Source organism: Carcharhinus amblyrhynchos, chromosome 6 (assembly GCF_965287045.1).
Source record: "Carcharhinus amblyrhynchos chromosome 6, sCarAmb.v2.hapA, whole genome shotgun sequence".
In the NCBI taxonomy this organism is placed as follows: domain Eukaryota; kingdom Metazoa; phylum Chordata; class Chondrichthyes; order Carcharhiniformes; family Carcharhinidae; genus Carcharhinus; species Carcharhinus amblyrhynchos.
In genome coordinates this window covers 68,337,442-68,354,807 of record NC_137329.1, presented here as the reverse complement: position 1 = coordinate 68,354,807, position 17,366 = coordinate 68,337,442, and the positions used below count along the sequence as shown (strand labels likewise).

The following is a 17,366-nucleotide window of genomic DNA, read 5'->3' as shown; positions in this document are numbered from 1 at the left end:
TCTTCCCTCCAACCCCAGATCCTGAAGAGTTCTCTTCCAAGCCCAATAAGACCCCCCACTCCAACTCCAAATAGAACCATAGAATCCCAACACTGCAGGAGGCCATTCAGCCCATTGAGACTGCACCTGCAACAATACCACTTCAGCCCTATTCACATAACCCCATCCATTTACGCTAGCTAATCCCCTGACACTGAAGGTTAATTTAGCATGGCAAATCTACCCAACCCGCACATCTCTGGACGGTGGGAGGAAACCAGAACACCTGGAGCAAACCCACGCAGACACAGAGAACATGCAGACTCTGCACAGACAGTGACCCAAGTTGGGAATCGAACCCAGATCCCTGGCACTGTGAGGCAGCAGTGCCTACTACTATGTCACCCCCAATCCAACCCCCCTCACTCCAAACCTCAGACCCCGACAAGACCCTCCGCTCCAAATCCCAGACTCCGACAGGAACACCCGCTCCAAATCCCAAACCCCAACAGAAGCCCCCACCCCAACCTCAGACTTTGATAGGACCCCCACCTCATCCCCAGATCTCCACATGACCTCCGCTCCAACCTCAGATCCCGACAGGAGCTCTGTGCTCCAACCTCAGATGAAGCTGGCTCTTTTGGTCCAATTAGCTCAGAAATTCATGTAAAGCTTTTTCCTGTGACATCATCCAGCAAACCAAAGAAAACTCAAATCATGCAGAAATTAAAATTTGACACACAAAACTCCAATTTTGACTCTACACTGTGCAGAGTTCACTAATTAAAATAACTTAAAGGAGTTTGACTGGTGTATTCTGGAAAATTGCTCCCTTCACTCCTAACACTTAACAAAAAAAGGAAATAAAAATTCATTTCTGAGAAAGTGAAACTGAAGAAGTTTGCCTAAACATCTGATCAATTGTGAGCCATTCATGTTTTGTGCGCGTAGAAATGTAAGGGGGCAAAAACTCTACATGAGGATTTAGTCTGTTCCTCTCTGCACAGTTAGCACAAACCCATCCTAACATTAGTGTTAAATAAACCATATCAAATATTTGACATGCAATGTTCAGGCTATCCCTTTGTGGGTGCATAAGTGCTGCTGACACTTTCATACTAGATACTGAAATGAACCATTCCTTGAGAAAATGCTAGCCAAATCGCAATTGATTTTCTAAGCCATAAATCTTCGCCTTTAGATTCTTCAGCTCTCCTTGGATCTTCCTTGACTGACTGTTTGTTTGACGCACCTCATGAAGGATAGCAAGATCTTGGTCAGGCCCAATTCCAAGTGTTACCTGCAGAGACAAAGGAAAACGGTACAGTTGAAATATTTATTTAGAGAGACTTCCATAAGATATTTGACAAAGTCCCTTGTACAAGAAAGTTAGCTAAAGGTATAACCCAACGAATTGAAGATAAATTATTATCCTAATTAAAAACTGCTGAGAGGCAGCAGACAGAGATTAGAGATAATGGGCAGCTAATTCGCAATATGTCATCAGTGAAGTCCTGCATGAATTTATATCAGAAAATAATTAAAAATGGAATGAGAGCTTTTAAATCTCAGACTAGAATACAAGATGTAGAAGTCAAACTTCTGTCATTTAACACTTCATGTACATTCCTCACACCTGTTTCTGGAAGGGCTGGATTCCAATCTCACAGTTTCTTTGTTCTAACACATCTGTTCCAATTTTCCTTAATTGAGAATTCCTGCTCATATGAATAACAGAGCGATCTTGACTTGCCAATCCCATTTTACACACTTCTGCTCTCACCACTGCTCCTCCCTATTAGAGCCACAAAATTGTGGCAAATGGATTTCAATATAGGAAAATATGAGGTATTCCACTTTGCAACTAAAAAGGATAAAGAGTCCCCCTCGTCCTCCTTCCTCCATTGTGATGCCATCACCATCACATCTTTCCTGGATCCTTGCAATAACTACATATCTCACTGGGCCTCTTGTACCCTGGCTATACATCAAGTCCAAGCCTTTATATTCCACTTTATGCCCATCTACCCCTCCTATGCAGTCTACCCCTCCTATGCACTGTACTCCACCAACACACCCCTCTGAGCTCGTTGCTGCCTGTGCCTCACTGTTTGCAGTAACAATTTAGAGTTTTAACAGGTGAATGAAAGCTTATCTGTATGAGCAGCTCTGATTTTTGTTTGCTGTTTTTAGCTGACACGTGGGTGAATAAATAAAAATAATATTCTATAGGAGTGGAATTTGCAGTGACCTGAGAGCAAGTCATTATCAGGTTGGGAACTGAGGCAAAAAATTAAATGTTTTCAGCAAGATAGGGTAGAGTTCAATCCAGGTAAATATGAAATGTTTGAACTTACCTTGAATAGTTGCTTCTCCACATCCTTCAGCCGCTGTCGCAGTAACTTGATGTCATTTTTAAAGCCTTCCACTTCCATCCCTCGTCGTTTCTCCAGTGCCTCATATCGATGTGTCATTAGTTGAAGTCGCTTCACTGTCTTATCAGACCGTTCCTGAATCAAAGAAATACATGTGGGTCCAGAAGCCTGACAGCATGAGCAAATAAACAGGCACATTGTTGTAATGGTTTAACTATTGAATGTCCAATGGCAAGCTCCTTTATCTACTGGAAAATTGAATTTCAGTTAAACAAACTGATGTAAGGTTCCTGGGTTTATTGCCATAGTAATGCAAAAGGTAAACTGTTTAAACGGGACATGAACGTTTTAATAACTGAAGTTTAATGTGGGTTGTTACAATGTGGAAGAGAGAGAGGATTGCATATTTATAGAGAAAGAATATTGGAAGAAATTTCCAAGCGATCTCCATTACTGTGGGAGTTGAGGGAAGAGATTGCAGAGCCTCTGGCGATGATCTTTGCGTCATCGATGGAGACAGGAGAGGTTCCAGAGGATTGTGGATGTGGTTCCTATATTCAAGAAAGGGAATAGAGATAGCCCAGGAAATTATCGACCAGTGAGTCTAACCTCAGTGGTTGGTAAGTTGATGGAAAAACTCCTCAGAGACGGGATTTACGAACATTTAGAGAAGTATAGTATGATCAAAAGTAGTCAGCACGGCTTTGTCAGAGGCAGATTGTGCCTTATGAGCCTGATTGAGTTTTTTGAAAATGTGAGTAAACACATTGACAAAAGAAGAAGGCATTCGATAAGGTCCCCCATGCAAGGCTTATTGAGAAAGTGAGGGGGCATGGGGTCCAAGGGGACGTTGCTTTGTGGATCCAGAACTGGCTTGCCCGCAGAAGGCAGAGAGTGGTTGTAGATGGGTGTTTTTCTGCATGGAGGTAAGTCACCAGTGGAGTGCCCCAGGGATCTGTTCTGGGACGCTTGCTGTTTGTGATTTTTGTAAATGACCTGGACAAGGAAGTGGAGGGATAGGTTGGTAAGTTTGCCAATGACACGAAGGTCGGAGGTGTTGTGGATAGTTTGGAGGGATGTCAGAAGTTGCAGCATGACATATATAGGATGCAAGACTGGGCAGAGAAGTGGCAGATGGACTTCAACCCGGATAAATGTGTAGTGGTACATTTTGGCGGGTTAAATGGCATGAAGGAATATAAGATTGTGGGGGTGGCCTTGGTGAGATGTTCATCTTCATCGTTGAAGGCTCGAGAGATGGTGTAGCTTCTCCGCTCCGAGGAAGTATAGGACAATAAAAGGTACTCTGTCTGCCGTGTCCCGTGTTTGTCTTCTGAGGAGGTCTGTGTGAATTTTCACTGTGGCACGTTGAACTGTCGATCGATAACTTAAGCGCCACATATATTCTTACGAGGGTGTCTTTCAGCATCTGTAGGTGTCTGTTGCGAGCCCCTGAGCAGATCCTGTATATATGGAGGGCTGGTCTGTAGAGGATGACTTCTTTAACGTGTTTAAGCTGGAGAAGTGGAGCATCGTGAGGTTATCCGTGGACTTGCGATACAGTGAAGTGCTGAGGTGACCATCCTTGATGGAGATCCAAGAATGCAACCGATTCTGGAGAGTAGTCCATGGTGAGTTTGATAGTGGGGTGGAACTTGTTGATGTCATCATGTAGTTGTTTCAATGATTGTTCGCCATGAGTCCAAAGAAAGAAAATGTCATCAGTGTATCTAGTGTATAGCATCAGTTGAAGGTCCTGTGCCATGGGGATCTGATTCGCGCCTCAATATGCCAACATCTTCATACACAAGTTTGAACAAGACTTCTTCACCGCACAGTACTTCCCCAGAGCAGAGAAGCTACGACATCTCCTGAGCCTTCAACATGTCATCGATGAAGATGAACAGCATGCCAAGGCCATCCCCACACCTCCACTATTTGCCTTCAAACAACTATGCAACTGCAAACCATTGTACATTGGCAAGACCAACAGATGAATGGACACTGCTCGACAATCACCAGGCAGGAGCGTTCCCTACTTGTTGGGGAACACTTTAGCAGTCAAGGGCACTCAGCCCCTGATCTTCAGGTAAGTGTTCTCCAAGGCAGCCTTCATGACACACGACAACACAGAATTGCTGAGCAGAAACTGATAGCCAAGTTCCGCACACATGAGGATGGCCTCAATTGGGATCCTGGATTCATGTCGCACTATCTATAATGCCCACGACTTGCCTGGGCTTGCAAATCTCACTAACTGTCCTGGCTGGAGACAATTCACACCTCTTTAACCTGTGCTTAATCCTCTCTCCACCGACATTGTCTGCATCTGTAAAGACTTGATTACCAGTTAAGACTTACATTCCAACCATTATCTTGTAATTAAGTTTGTGTCTACATATGCCCTGTTTGTGAACTGAACTCTTCACTCACCCCATGAAGGGACAATGCTCCGAAAGCTCGTGTTACCAAATAAACCTGTTGGACTTTAACTTGGTGTTGTGAGACTACTTACTGTGCCCACTCCAAGTGTGTATTCAATTTGTCTTTGAAAGTTACTACTAAATTTGCATCCACTGTCCTTCCAGGCAATGCAGAGCACATGATTTCACTTTCAGAATTTTCTCTCATGTTCACCCCCGCACTGGAGTTTTTACTTGCAAATCTGTTTCATTTTCCTGAGCCTTCTGCCTTTGGAAACAGCTTCACCCTATTCATTATACCTAAACACTTGATAATATTAAACATCTCAATCAAATCTTAGCCTTCTCTGTTTGAGGAAGATAACCTCAGCTTCTCAGTCTATTCATGGAACCGTAATCCTTCAACCCTACAAACATTCTAGAAAATCTGTTTTGTATCCTCTCCAAAGCCTTCAAAATCTTCCTAAATTATAATGTCCAGAACTGGACACAATGCCTCAAATGGGGCCAATGGGGTTTGAATAAGGTTTAGCATAAATTCCTTGCTTTACACTTTATGCAAACTCCCACTCTAAGTGGGTTTCCTCTCCGTGCTCCAGTTTTCTGTCACGCTCCGATGAGATGAGGGTTGATAAGCCATGCCAAATTGACCGTTAGTGTCAGGAGGATAAGCAAGGTAAATATGTGGGGTTACGGGGGATAGGGCCTGGATGGGACTGTTGTCTGTGCAGGCTCAATGGACCAAATGGTCTCCTTCTGCAATGTAAGGGTTCTAACGTTGCTTCAATTTATAAAGCTCAGGATCCCAACTGCTTCATTAACTGTGTCACTAACCTGGCCTGCCACATGTAAAGTTGTGTGTACAATATCTCCATATTTCTATCTCCTTGCACCCATTTAAAATTGTACATCTGGCATATGCCATCTTGCCTCAAGTCCAAGTTGTTAATTCCATCCAGACCAGGTTACTTATCCACAACTCAACTTTCGAGGACCTCCTCTATTCCTATTAAAAAAAATTCATATTTTTCCTAATATGTGGTTTTTTTAACAATACTGCAGCTAGTTCCTAACCAGTTATTTATAAAAAGTTTAGCATAGAAGTTTAGCCCTCTCATAAGGGCAGCACGATAGCACAGTGGGGCGGCACAATAGCACAGTGGTTAGCAGTGCTGCTTCACAGCTCCAGGGACCTGGGTTCGATTCCCAGCTTGGGCCACTGTCTGTGTGGAGTCTGCACATTCGCCTCCTGTCTGCGTGGGTTTCCTCCAGGTGCTCCAGTTTCCTCCCACAGTCCAAAGATGTGCGGGTTAGGTTGATTGGCCATGCTTAAAAATTGCCCCTTAAGAGTCATGAGATGCATAGGTTAGAGGGATTAGTGGGTAAATATGTAGGGATATGGGGTAGGGCCTGGGTGGATATGGTCGGTGCAAACTCGATGGGCCGAATGGCCTCCTTCTGCACTGTAGGGTTTCTATGATTTCTATGAACTTACTTTTGTATGCGATGCCTCAATGATTTTTTAACAGCATGATGAACTTATCCTGCCACTTGCAATGTTTTTTGTCCACAAACTCCAGGTTTTGTGCAATCAATTTGTATTCAAATTGATTCAAATTACTGTTTATTTACATCAAATTCCACCTGTTATGTGGCTACACATTTTACCAGCCTGTCCATATCCTCTCGAAGTACTGTAGTACCATTTTCACTCTACTTCATTTCTGAATTTCATGTCATCGGCAAACACTGTAATTATATGCATTGTAATTATATCCTCTGGATCACCACTGCATCCTATACTTCTCCAGTCTGAAAAACATCTGTGTGTTATTCTCCGGAGCACTGAACCTGGTGGCTGTGGCTGTGGTGAGTGACTGATTTGAATTGAAAACCGCTTTTTTCCTGTACTTCCGGTTCTCGGGGCTTGTTAGAGTGTAGTTTACTTCCGTACCGGAAGTTAGGCGAGGGGATTGTCGTTAAGGGAGAGTGGGGGGTATAAAAAAGGGGTAGCAGCATACAGCGGGCAGCGTCGGGAGCGGGCAGCGGAGTGAGTGGGAACTGAGTGAGAAGGGCTTTGGCTCGCTGGGCTTAGGCGAGAGCAGGCTTGGAGAAGGGGCGTTGCACATTCTACCTTTGGGCGCTTACAGGAGGTTGGGACATGGCAGGGAATATAGGGAGGAATATAAGTTGTGTCAGGTGCCACATGTGGGAGTTCTTGGTGGTGTCACGTGTCCCCAAGGTCCACATCTGCAGTAAATGTTTAGAACTGCAGCGCTTGAGGGCCCGGGTCAGGCAACTCGAGGGGCGTTTGGAGGATGCGTTTCTAGTCAGGGAAAACGAGGAGTTGATGGCTAGGAACCACGAGCAGGAAGAAGTCCCAAGGGCTGAAGAGCAGGAAGGGTGGACGACGGTTAGGAGGAGAAAGAGGAAGAAGAAGAGTAGTCAGGGTCCCCCGGCCTCCCCGGAGGCCCCCCAAGGTTCATCGACAGGGGCACAGAAAGATAGGCAGGAAGGGGAGACTGACTTAGAGGGACAGAAGGGGGCTGGCAAGGTGATAGTGGTAGGGGATGGGAGGGTCCGAGGTATTGATAGGAGGTTCTGTGGACAGAGGCGCGACTCCAGGATGGTGGTCTGCCTCCCTGAAGCAGGGGTAAAGGATGTAACGGAAAGGGTAGAGGGAATTTTGAAAGGGGACGGGACCCAGGCAGAGGGCATAGTACACGTAGGGGAGGGGGACATAGGAGGAGTAGGGTAGAGGTCCATAGGCAATTTAGGGAGTTGGGGTCCAAACTAAAGAGCAGGACCTCCAGGGTGGCACTCTCTGGGTTGCTGCCCAGTACTAGCAGGGCAAAGAATGACGAGATCATGCAGTTGAATGCATGGTTGAGGGATTGGTGTAGGGTAGAGGGCTTTACTTTTGTGGATCACTGGGAGGTGTTTAGGAGAGAAGGGCAACTGTACAGGAGGGGTGGGGAGAATTTGAACGGGAGGGGAACTAGTGTCTTAGCAGGGAGGTTAGCTGGGGTGTTCAGGAATGGTTTAAACTAATAGGGAGGGGGGGTGGGGAGGTGGCTGGGAGAGAGTCGGGTGAAAGGAAAATTATCAGCGAGAAGGAGGTTCCGAGGGACACTCGTGGGTTGAACTGTGTCTGTTTCAATGCTAGGAGTGTGGCAGGGAAAACGGATGAGCTTAGGGCCTTGATATTTGTGAGGCAGTTAGATGTGGTGGCTGTAACGGAGATGTGGTTACGGGAAGGGCAGGACTGGCAGCTGAATGTTCCTGGGTACAAGTGTTTTAGGTATGACAGAGGAGGGTTGAAGAGAGGTGGAGGGGTGGCACTGTTAGTAAAGGAAAACATCACAGTAGTGCAGAGGGAGGACGATATGGAAGAGACAGGGATTGAGTCACTGTGGGTGGAGTTGAGGAATAAAAAGGGAGAGATCACATTGCTAGGGGTGTACTATCGGCCATCCAACAGCCCGAGGTCGGTGGAGGAAGGCATTTGCAGGGGCATTTTGGACAGGTGCAGGAAGAATAGAGTGGTTGTAGTGGGTGACTTTAATCTTCCAGGAGTGAATTGGAGGGGGCCTAGAGCTGGGGGTACGGAGGGAGAGGAGTTTGTGAGATGTGTTTTGGAAGGGTCGCTGGAGCAGTATGTAACTAGCCCGACTAGGGGAGGGGCTATACTGGATTTAGTGTTGGGTAATGAGCCGGGGCAGGTGGGTGAGGTAGAGGTAGGCGAACATGTGGCTAACAGTGACCACAAGTCCGTCTACTTTAGGATAAAAATGGAAAGGGACGAGTGCCAGCCGAACGGGAGTGTGCTGAACTGGGGAAAGGCGAGCTATAGCCGGATTAGGAGGGAGCTGCAGGACAATGATTGGGAGGGACTGTTAGCTGGAAAGTCCACGGTTGGCAAGTGGGAGGCTTTTAAGGGCAAAATGAAATGGTTGCAGGGGAGGTATGTTCCGGTTAAGCGGAAGGATGGGAAAGGTAGGATTAGAGAGCCGTGGATTACAGGGGGTATTGAAGACTTGGTCAGGAAGAAGAGGGAGGCGTATGTTAGGTCGAAACGACTGGGTACGGAGAGTGCACTGGAGGAATATAGAGAGAGTAGGAGGGAGCTAAAAAGGGGAATTAGAAGGGCTAAGAGAGGGCATGAAATGGCTTTGGCTGGTAGGATTAAGGAAAATCCAAAGGCATTTTATTCCTGTATTAGAAGCAAGAGAGTAGTTAGAGGGAAAATTGGTCCTCTTAGGGACAAGAGTGGAGAGTTATGTATTGAGTCGGAGGGAATGGGGGAGCTCCTGAATGAATACTTTGCATCGGTGTTCACGAAGGAGAGGGGTTCGGAATCGTGCGGTCTCTTGAAGGGAGCTGAGGATCAGTTGCAGGAAATATCTATTACGAGGGAGGAAGTGCTAGGGCTTTTAGGTAGCGTAAGGACGGATAAAGCTCTGGGGCCTGATGGTATTTATCCCAGGCTGCTTAGGGAGGTGAAAGATGAAATTGCTGGGCCTCTGGCGCAAATCTTTGTCTCTTCTTTGGACACAGGTGAAGTCCCAGAGGACTGGAGGGTAGCAAATGTGGTACCGCTGTTCAAAAAAGGTAGTAGGGATAACCCTGGAAATTACAGACCGGTGAGTTTGACATCGGTGGTAGGGAAATTAATGGAAAAAATACTTAGGGGTAGGATGTATGAGCATTTGGAGCGTTGCGATCTGATTAGGGATACACAACATGGCTTTGTTAGAGGGAGGTCTTGCCTTACGAATCTGGTGGAATTCTTTGAGGAGGTGACAAAAACGGTTGACGATGGGAGAGCCGTTGATGTCATCTATATGGATTTCAGTAAGGCGTTTGACAAAGTCCCTCATGGTAGGCTGGTAGAAAAGGTTAAGGCGCATGGGATACGAGGCCAGGTAGCTAGGTGGATTGAGAACTGGCTGGGTAATAGGAGACAGAGGGTAGTTGTGGAGGGGACCTTGTCGGGCTGGAGGCCAGTGACCAGTGGTGTGCCGCAGGGCTCAGTACTGGGACCTCTCCTCTTTGTAGTATACATAAATGACTTGGAAGAGAGCGTAGGTGGTGTGATCAGCAAGTTTGCTGATGACACCAAGATGGCAGGGTTGGCGGGTACTGAACTGGATTGTCAGGTGATACAACAGGATACAGATAGGTTGGTGCATTGGGCAGATAGGTGGCAGATGGAATTTAATCCTGACAAATTCGAGGTGATGCATTTTGGAAGGAATAATGCAGAGAGGAGCTATGTGATAAAAGGTAGACAGATTAGGAGTATAGACATACAGAGGGGCCTGGGAGTGCAGGTTCACAAATCCATGAAGGTTGCGTCACAAGTGGAGAAGGTTGTTAGGAAGGCTTATGGAATGTTAGCCTTTATAGGAAGGGGTATAGAGTATAAAAGCTGCCGTCTAATGCTTCAGTTGTACAGAACGTTGGTTAGACCGCATTTGGAGTACTGCGTCCAGTTCTGGTCACCTTACTACCGAAAGGACGTGGAGTCTCTGGAAAGGGTGCAGAGGAGGTTTACCAGGATGTTGCCTGGCATGGAAGGGCTGGGTTACGAGGAAAGGTTGGAGAAACTGGGACTATTCTCCTTGGAAAGACGGAGATTGAGGGGGGACATGATAGACGTATATAAGATACTGAAGGGAATAGATAGAGTTAATAGTGAGACACTGCTCCCTAGACTGGGTACAAACACGAGAGGTCATGATTTAAGGGTGAGGGGGGAGAGGTATAATTTGGAAGTGAGAGGAAGGTTCTTTACGCAGAGAGTTGTGGGGGTATGGAACGCGCTACCGAGTAGGGTGGTGGAGGCAGGAACGTTGGACTCGTTTAAGGTTCAGTTAGATAGACACATGAGTGAAACAAGGATGGAGGGTTATGGTAGGGGCTATTAAATAAGGTTAGAACCTCGGGAGACACCGGAAAAGCAGGCTTGTAAGATTAACGTTTTTGTCTTTTTATTCCGCAGGTGGAGGTCCACCTCATGTCAAACGAGGGGCATGCACACGGTGGGTCGTGCGTGGGCTGCTCTTGGAAGTTCCGGGAGTGGCCCAGTACTTCGTGTCGGCGTGTGTGCTTGATCCTGGACCGGTAGACGGGCGCCGCAACAGCTCGGTGACTAGCACTGCTAGCTGTGCAGATACATGGATTTGGGCCTGTGTCTGTGGGAGTTTGCGCATTCTCCCTGTGGTTGCGTGGGTTTCCTCCGGGCGCTCCGGTTTCCTCCCACACCCCAAAGATGTGCTCTTAGGCTGATTGGTTTTACCAAATGGACACTATTCTCCCCTGAATCTGGCTAAGTTAGGGGTTCCATTCGTAGACACGCAGGGTAGAATAGGTGTAGGGTGATGCGGCGGCGCGGGCTCGTTGGGCCGAAGGGCCTGTTTCCCGTGCTGGGTTGTTCTTTATTACATTTGGTGCCAACTTTATATCCACAGTTCCAGTGCCTCTATTAATCCTGTGAAATTCAATTATACTTGCAAATCTACTGTGTGATGCTTTATCACATGCTTTTTGGAAGTCACTATACACAATATTCTACAATTTCCAGAGCAGTAAAAGCATCGCAAGCAACTTGCAGTCTTACCTTAAACAGCTGGTGCCCTATATCCGTTTCTTCTCGAATCTGTGCCAGGTCATTTTCTAGTGTCACACACTGCTCCCTATACATGTCTGCCAATCGATGCGCTTGATTGACTTGTTCCTCCAGTGCCTGGGAAAGATAATTACAGATAATGGATGCATTGAACACTGGTCCTGGTATCTCAGATAACAGACAAAGGTGATCTTATGGAAAGAGATGTTCCGGGTACAGGCAAGGTGTATTCCAACACGGGTAAAGATAAGAGTAAGGTAGAGATCCTTGGAGGACAAGGGAGAGAGAGGTTATGATGAAACCAAAAAAATGCATTTTGGGTACATTCTTCAAATCAGAATCAAGCCAAATACAGAATGTTGAGGGAAACTGAAGAGAAAAATAATACTGGCAAAGAGGGAATATGAGAATAAAATAGCAGTTAACACAAAAGGGGGCCTGAAATTCTTATATAGGCATGTCCTTATGCTTTTTACTATCTGGCACCACCTATGTACCTCAGCCAGATTGGCAAGCCCATTCACTGTCCACATTCCCATTTAACCAAGAATACAAGTCATCTGGACCAGATGACTTATCCACTCTACTCATACTGGCTTTTCCAGCAAACAGTTTTTCAACTTTGATAAAAGGAAAACAGTGGATGTTATCTGTATGGATTTTTAAAAAGTCTTTGATAAAGTACAACAGTTGGGACGCTATCCTGTTCATACCATTATATAGCTCTGGTTAGGCCACAACTAGAATATTATATCCAGTTTTAGTCACAATATTTTAGATTTATCCAACTGGTTCCTAAATGAAGGAGTTTAGATATAAGGTTATTTTGGAGAAGCAAGGGTTGTTGTCCTCGGTGCAAACAAGAACGAGGATATGCTTTAAGGATGTGTCCAAGATCATGAAAAGTTTAGATAAGGTGGCTGATAATAAGAAGGACTGAGGGATATAAAAAAAGGTTGATTCTTACTGTTTAATATGCTAATCAGATACAGTATACATTGTCACAACGTGATGCAGCATTCTATGTTTGATTCTTTCTTGTGCAGCTTCATGGAAAATGTAGCTACAGCAGGAAGATGTGTTCCAATAAAGTTTGTATTTATAGGCCTTTGCAGGGTCCGTAAATATTCTATACTAGTCTAACAAAAATCACAAATATCATAGGTGACACAGATCTAAGGTTTTGCAAGACATATGGAGGGATGCTGATGATAGGAGGAAGGATTTTTTGAGTGGTCATAAGAACATAAGAAATAGGAGCAGGAGTAGGCCATCTAGCCCTTTGAGCCTGCCTCGCCATTCAATAAGATCATGGCTGATCTGAAGTGGATCAGTTCCACTTTCCCCCCATAACCCTTAATTCCCTTGTCTATCAAAAACCTATCTACCTGTGACTTAAATATATTTAGTGAGGTAGTGTCCACCACTTCAACGGGCAGAGAATTCCAGAGATTCACCACCCTTTGAGTGAAGAAGTTCCTCCTCAACTCTGATCTAAACTGCTCCCCCCCGCCCCCATCTTCAGGCTGTGCCCTCTAGTCCTGCTATCCTTTCTAAGCGGGAAGAATCTCTCTACCTCTGCCCTATCCGTCCCTTTCTTTATCTTATACGTCGCTATAAGATCCCCCCTCATCCTTCTAAACTCCAACGAGTACAGACCCAGTCTATTTAGTCTCTCTTCATAGTCCAACCCCTTCATCTCCGGTATCAGCCTAGTGAACCTCCTCTGCACTCCCTCCAAGGCCAAAATATCCTTGCGCAATTGCGGCGACCAAAACTGCGCACAGTACTCCAGCTGCGGCCTCACCAGTACCCTGTACAGTTGCAGCAAGACCTTCCTGCTTTTATATTCTATCCCCCTCGCTATAAAGGCCAGCATACCATTCGCCTTCTTCATCACCTGCTGCACCTGTAGACTGGGTTTTTGTGACTCATGCACAAGGACTCCCAGGCCCCTCTGCACCGTAGCATGCTGCAGCTTTTTGCCTTTTAAATAGTAATCCCTCCTACTGTTATTTCTGCCAAAGTGGATAACCTCACACTTGCTAACATTATACTCCATCTGCCAGGTCCTCGCCCACTCGCTTAGCCTATCCAGATCCCTCTGCAGACTTTCCACACCTTCTGCGCAATTTGCTTTTCCACTCATCTTCATGATCTGGAACTTGCTACATAGAGGGTGCTGGATGCATACAAGCAATGCGATGATAAGAGACAGGAGGCAGAGTAGGCCATTCGGTCCTTTAAGCCTGCTCTGCCATTCCATTAGATCACAGCTGATCTGATCATGGGCTTGTCTCCACTTTCTGCCTGCTCCTTATAAGCCTTGACTCATTATATGAATGTCATAGGGCAATTTTCTCTTGTTGGAGGTGGCCTTTGCCTGGCACTACTGTGCTAAGAATATTACTTGCCACTTGTTAGCTCAAGCCAGGATATTGTCTCAGTTTTGTCAAATTTGCACACGGACTGCTTCAACATCTGTGGAGTTGTGAGTGGTGCTGAACATTGTGCAGTCACCAGTGAACATGCCCACTTTTGACCTTCTGATGGAGAAAAGGTAATTCATGAAGCAGCTGAAGATAGTTGGCTTTCAGGAACTCCTGCAGCAATATCCTGGAATTGAAATGATTGCTCTCCCACCATCTTCCTATGTGCTAGATATGTTCCACTCGCAAGGAAAGCTAATTTCAAAGACTAAAAATCCTCAGAGAAGAAATTTGCCTTCATCACAGTCACACAGAATCAGAATCACAGAATAGTACAGTGCAAAAGAAGCCCTTAGGCCCACCAAATGTGCACTGATGCTATTTCTCCACATCCATTTCATCAGCCTCCACCATAACGTTGATGATCTTTCGGTTCTCCTCTCTCACTGAGAAAAACAGGCCAAACCTGCATCATTTTTTTCCAATCTGCTGTCGGTTCAATTTCATTTTTGTGATATGGGGAGTGACTTGAACTGCTCGCAGCACTGCAAGAGCGCTAGAGTGTAGAGAAGGGTGTAGGGTGTAGAGAAACATCAACTTAATGCAAGGTAGGTCCATTCAAAAGTCTGATGGCAGCAGGGAAGAAGCTGTTTTCGAGTTGGTTGGTACGTAACCTCAGACTTTTGTATCTTTTTCCCAAAGAAAGAAGGTGGAAGAAAGAATGGCTGGGGTCCTGAATTATGCTCGCTGCTTTGCCGAGGCAGTGGGATGTGTGGACAGTCAATGGATGAGAGGCTGGTGGATACAGAATAGTATCTAAATACCATTTGTTTTTCTGTGAACTATTTAGTTTCTTACCTGAAACATAAAGCAATCTGATTTAGGATATTTCTTGCTGAAGCTTTTTGAAATAGGGTATCCTACCTTTATTTCCTCACTTTGTATCTGCTGTATTTCATGTTCCATAGGTAACTCTCGAAGCAATTGTGTCTCAGGGTCGCAGCCTCCATTTCTTAGTTCTCTGTGCCTGTCCAACTCCTGTAATAAATGATCCTTCTCAGCCATCCACACCTTTTCAGCATTGCGACCCTCAAATTTCAGCTGTAGGAAGTCTTTAGTGCTTTCATAAAGTAGATTCTGAGTCTTGTGCAGTCTAGGGAAAATACAAACCACTTGACACTTAGTTTTGAGAATTTGTTTCCCCTGCTTTCCAATACCAATATAGCCAAAAGTTGTAGCCTATATATTTAGGTCTTTGATCTCTAGTCCCAATTAACGTCACTGAAATAGACATAATTTCTCAATATCCAGTTCTGTTTAACATCCCTCCCTACTCCTGATGCGATATCCACCTTTACTCAACAGACCATATGATATCTATGTTCTATTTAATGTACTCCTCAATATCCAGTTCTATAAACCCCTACCCAGGTCAGCACCAGATCCATTCATAAATTATCTCTACACTTGATGGACTCCCAAAGAAAGCTCTCCTCACCTAACCTATTCTCACCAATGGATTCCTATGCTGCGCTTCATGTTTTCCTTCAGATGAAAAGAAAGGGTCTGGGGACAAATCTTGGCGTGGCCTTTCACAGAGCAGCAAAGCAATTTGGCATCAAAACAATCATTAAATACTATGAGAACATACAAAAATCAATGGGTTTTGGGATGGTAAAGGCCTACCTAAGCACGTAGCTATATCTGTCAGCTCAGCCACTGACTCTTCTCTAACATGTTTCCTTATCACCAAGTGAACTTCTGCTACCTTTGAACTTTAGATTTAATTGCCCAAACACTTAATTATTTACTTTTCTGGCAAAGTTTATCCCTCAAATTTGCTATGCAAAGCCAACAAACCAGTGTTTCCAATCTTTTCTCTCTTCTTGGCATGGTGTCTAGTAACTCAATGTCTCAGTAAACAAACCCAGATCCAGTTCTTGGTGTAGATCAAAGAAGGATGGTGTATCATTTGAAAGAAAATAGCAGAGCTGGTGTTCCCACGTGTCTGTTGCCCTATCTCTTCTGGGTGGTAGCAGTTGCAGGTTGGTGAGTTTCTGCAGTGCTCTTTGCAGATGTGACATACTGTTGTCACTGTTCATTGGTGATGGAATGATTGAAAGTGTAAGGTGGTGGATGCCCGTCAAGTGGGCTGTTTTGTCACGGAGTGTGTAAAATATCTTATTGGAATTGCAAGTGGGGAATGGCCTAGAGGACAAGGGCAGCAGATACATGGGAACACTATCACTTGCAAGTTCCCTCCATGCCACCCACCATCCTGACTTGGAAATATGTCACCATTATTTTGCAGTTGCTGGTTCAAAATCTTGGAATTCCCTCTCTAAAGGCATTGTGGGTCAACTACAACTAGAAACAGAACGTATCAAGAGGGCAGCTCACCACTATTTTCTCAAAGGTAACTAGGGAATGGGCAATAAATGCTGGCCAGCCAGCAATATCTATGTACCACAAAGTGCTTGATTCCCAGGCTTCAGCTCTGAGCTGGTCATTGTCTGTTTGGAGTTTGCACATTTTCCCCATGTTTGCATGGGTTTCCACTGAGTCATAGAACATAGAACATTACAGCGCAGAACAGGCCCTTCGGCCCACGATGTTGCGCCGACCAGTTAAAAAAAAACAACAATGACCCACTAACCTAAACCAATCCCTTGAGTCATTGAGTAATAGAGGTTTATTACATGGAAACAGGCCCTTTGGCCCAACTTGTCCACGCTGCCATTTTTTTAAACAATTGCCCACATCCCTCTATATCCATCGTACCCATGTAACTGTCTAAATGCTTTTTAAAAGACAAAATTGTACCCACTTCTACTACTACCTCTGGCAGCTTGTTCCAGACACTCAGCACCCTCTGTATGAAAAAGTTGCCCCTCTGACACTTTTGTATCTCTCCCCTCTCACCTTAAACCTACACCCTCTAGTTTTAGACTCCCCTACTTTTGGGAAAAGATATTGACTATCTAGCTGATCTATGCCCCGCATTATTTTATAGACCTCTGTAAGATCACCCCGCAGCCTTCTACGCTGCAGAGAAAAAAATCCCAGTCTATCCAGCCTCTCCTTATAACTCAATCCATCAAGTCCCGGTCGCATCCTAGTAAATCTCTTTTGTGCTCTGGTGCTCCAGTTTCTTCCCACAGTCCAAAGATGTGCGGGCTTGGTGGATTGGCCGTGCTAAATTTATTTATTCATGGGACATGAGCGTCACTGGCTGGGGCAGCATTTATTGCCCATCCCTAGTTGACACATTGCTGTGGCTCTGGAGTCACATGTAGGCCAAGCTGGATAAGGATGGCAGATTTCCTTCCTTAAAGGACATTAGTGAACGAGAGAGGTTTTTCTGACAATCGAAAATGATTTCATGGTCACCATTAGATTCTTAATTCCAGATTTTTTTTATTAAATTCAAGTTCCACCATCTGCCATGGCAGGATTTGAACTCAAGCCCCCAGAACATCAGCTGCGTTTCTGGACCAATAGTCTAGCGATTATACCACTTGGCCATCAA

General features: G+C 45.3%; 1 protein-coding gene across 2 annotated transcripts in view; it reads right to left on the bottom strand.

Annotated features, from left to right (window-relative positions):
* ccdc77 (coiled-coil domain containing 77) overlaps nucleotides 1-17,366 on the bottom strand; it is a 96,266-nt gene continuing 78,900 nt past the window's right edge. For both annotated transcript variants that reach the window (XM_080190587.1, XM_080190588.1), the window contains exons 8-11: nucleotides 14,762-14,990; nucleotides 11,400-11,525; nucleotides 2,337-2,489; nucleotides 1-1,279 (exon numbers count right to left, since the gene is read on the bottom strand). In XM_080190587.1, the coding sequence (XP_080046713.1) occupies nucleotides 1,133-1,279; nucleotides 2,337-2,489; nucleotides 11,400-11,525; nucleotides 14,762-14,990 (655 nt within the window). In that variant the 3' untranslated portion in view covers nucleotides 1-1,132. The remainder of the gene's footprint in view (nucleotides 1,280-2,336; nucleotides 2,490-11,399; nucleotides 11,526-14,761; nucleotides 14,991-17,366) is intronic.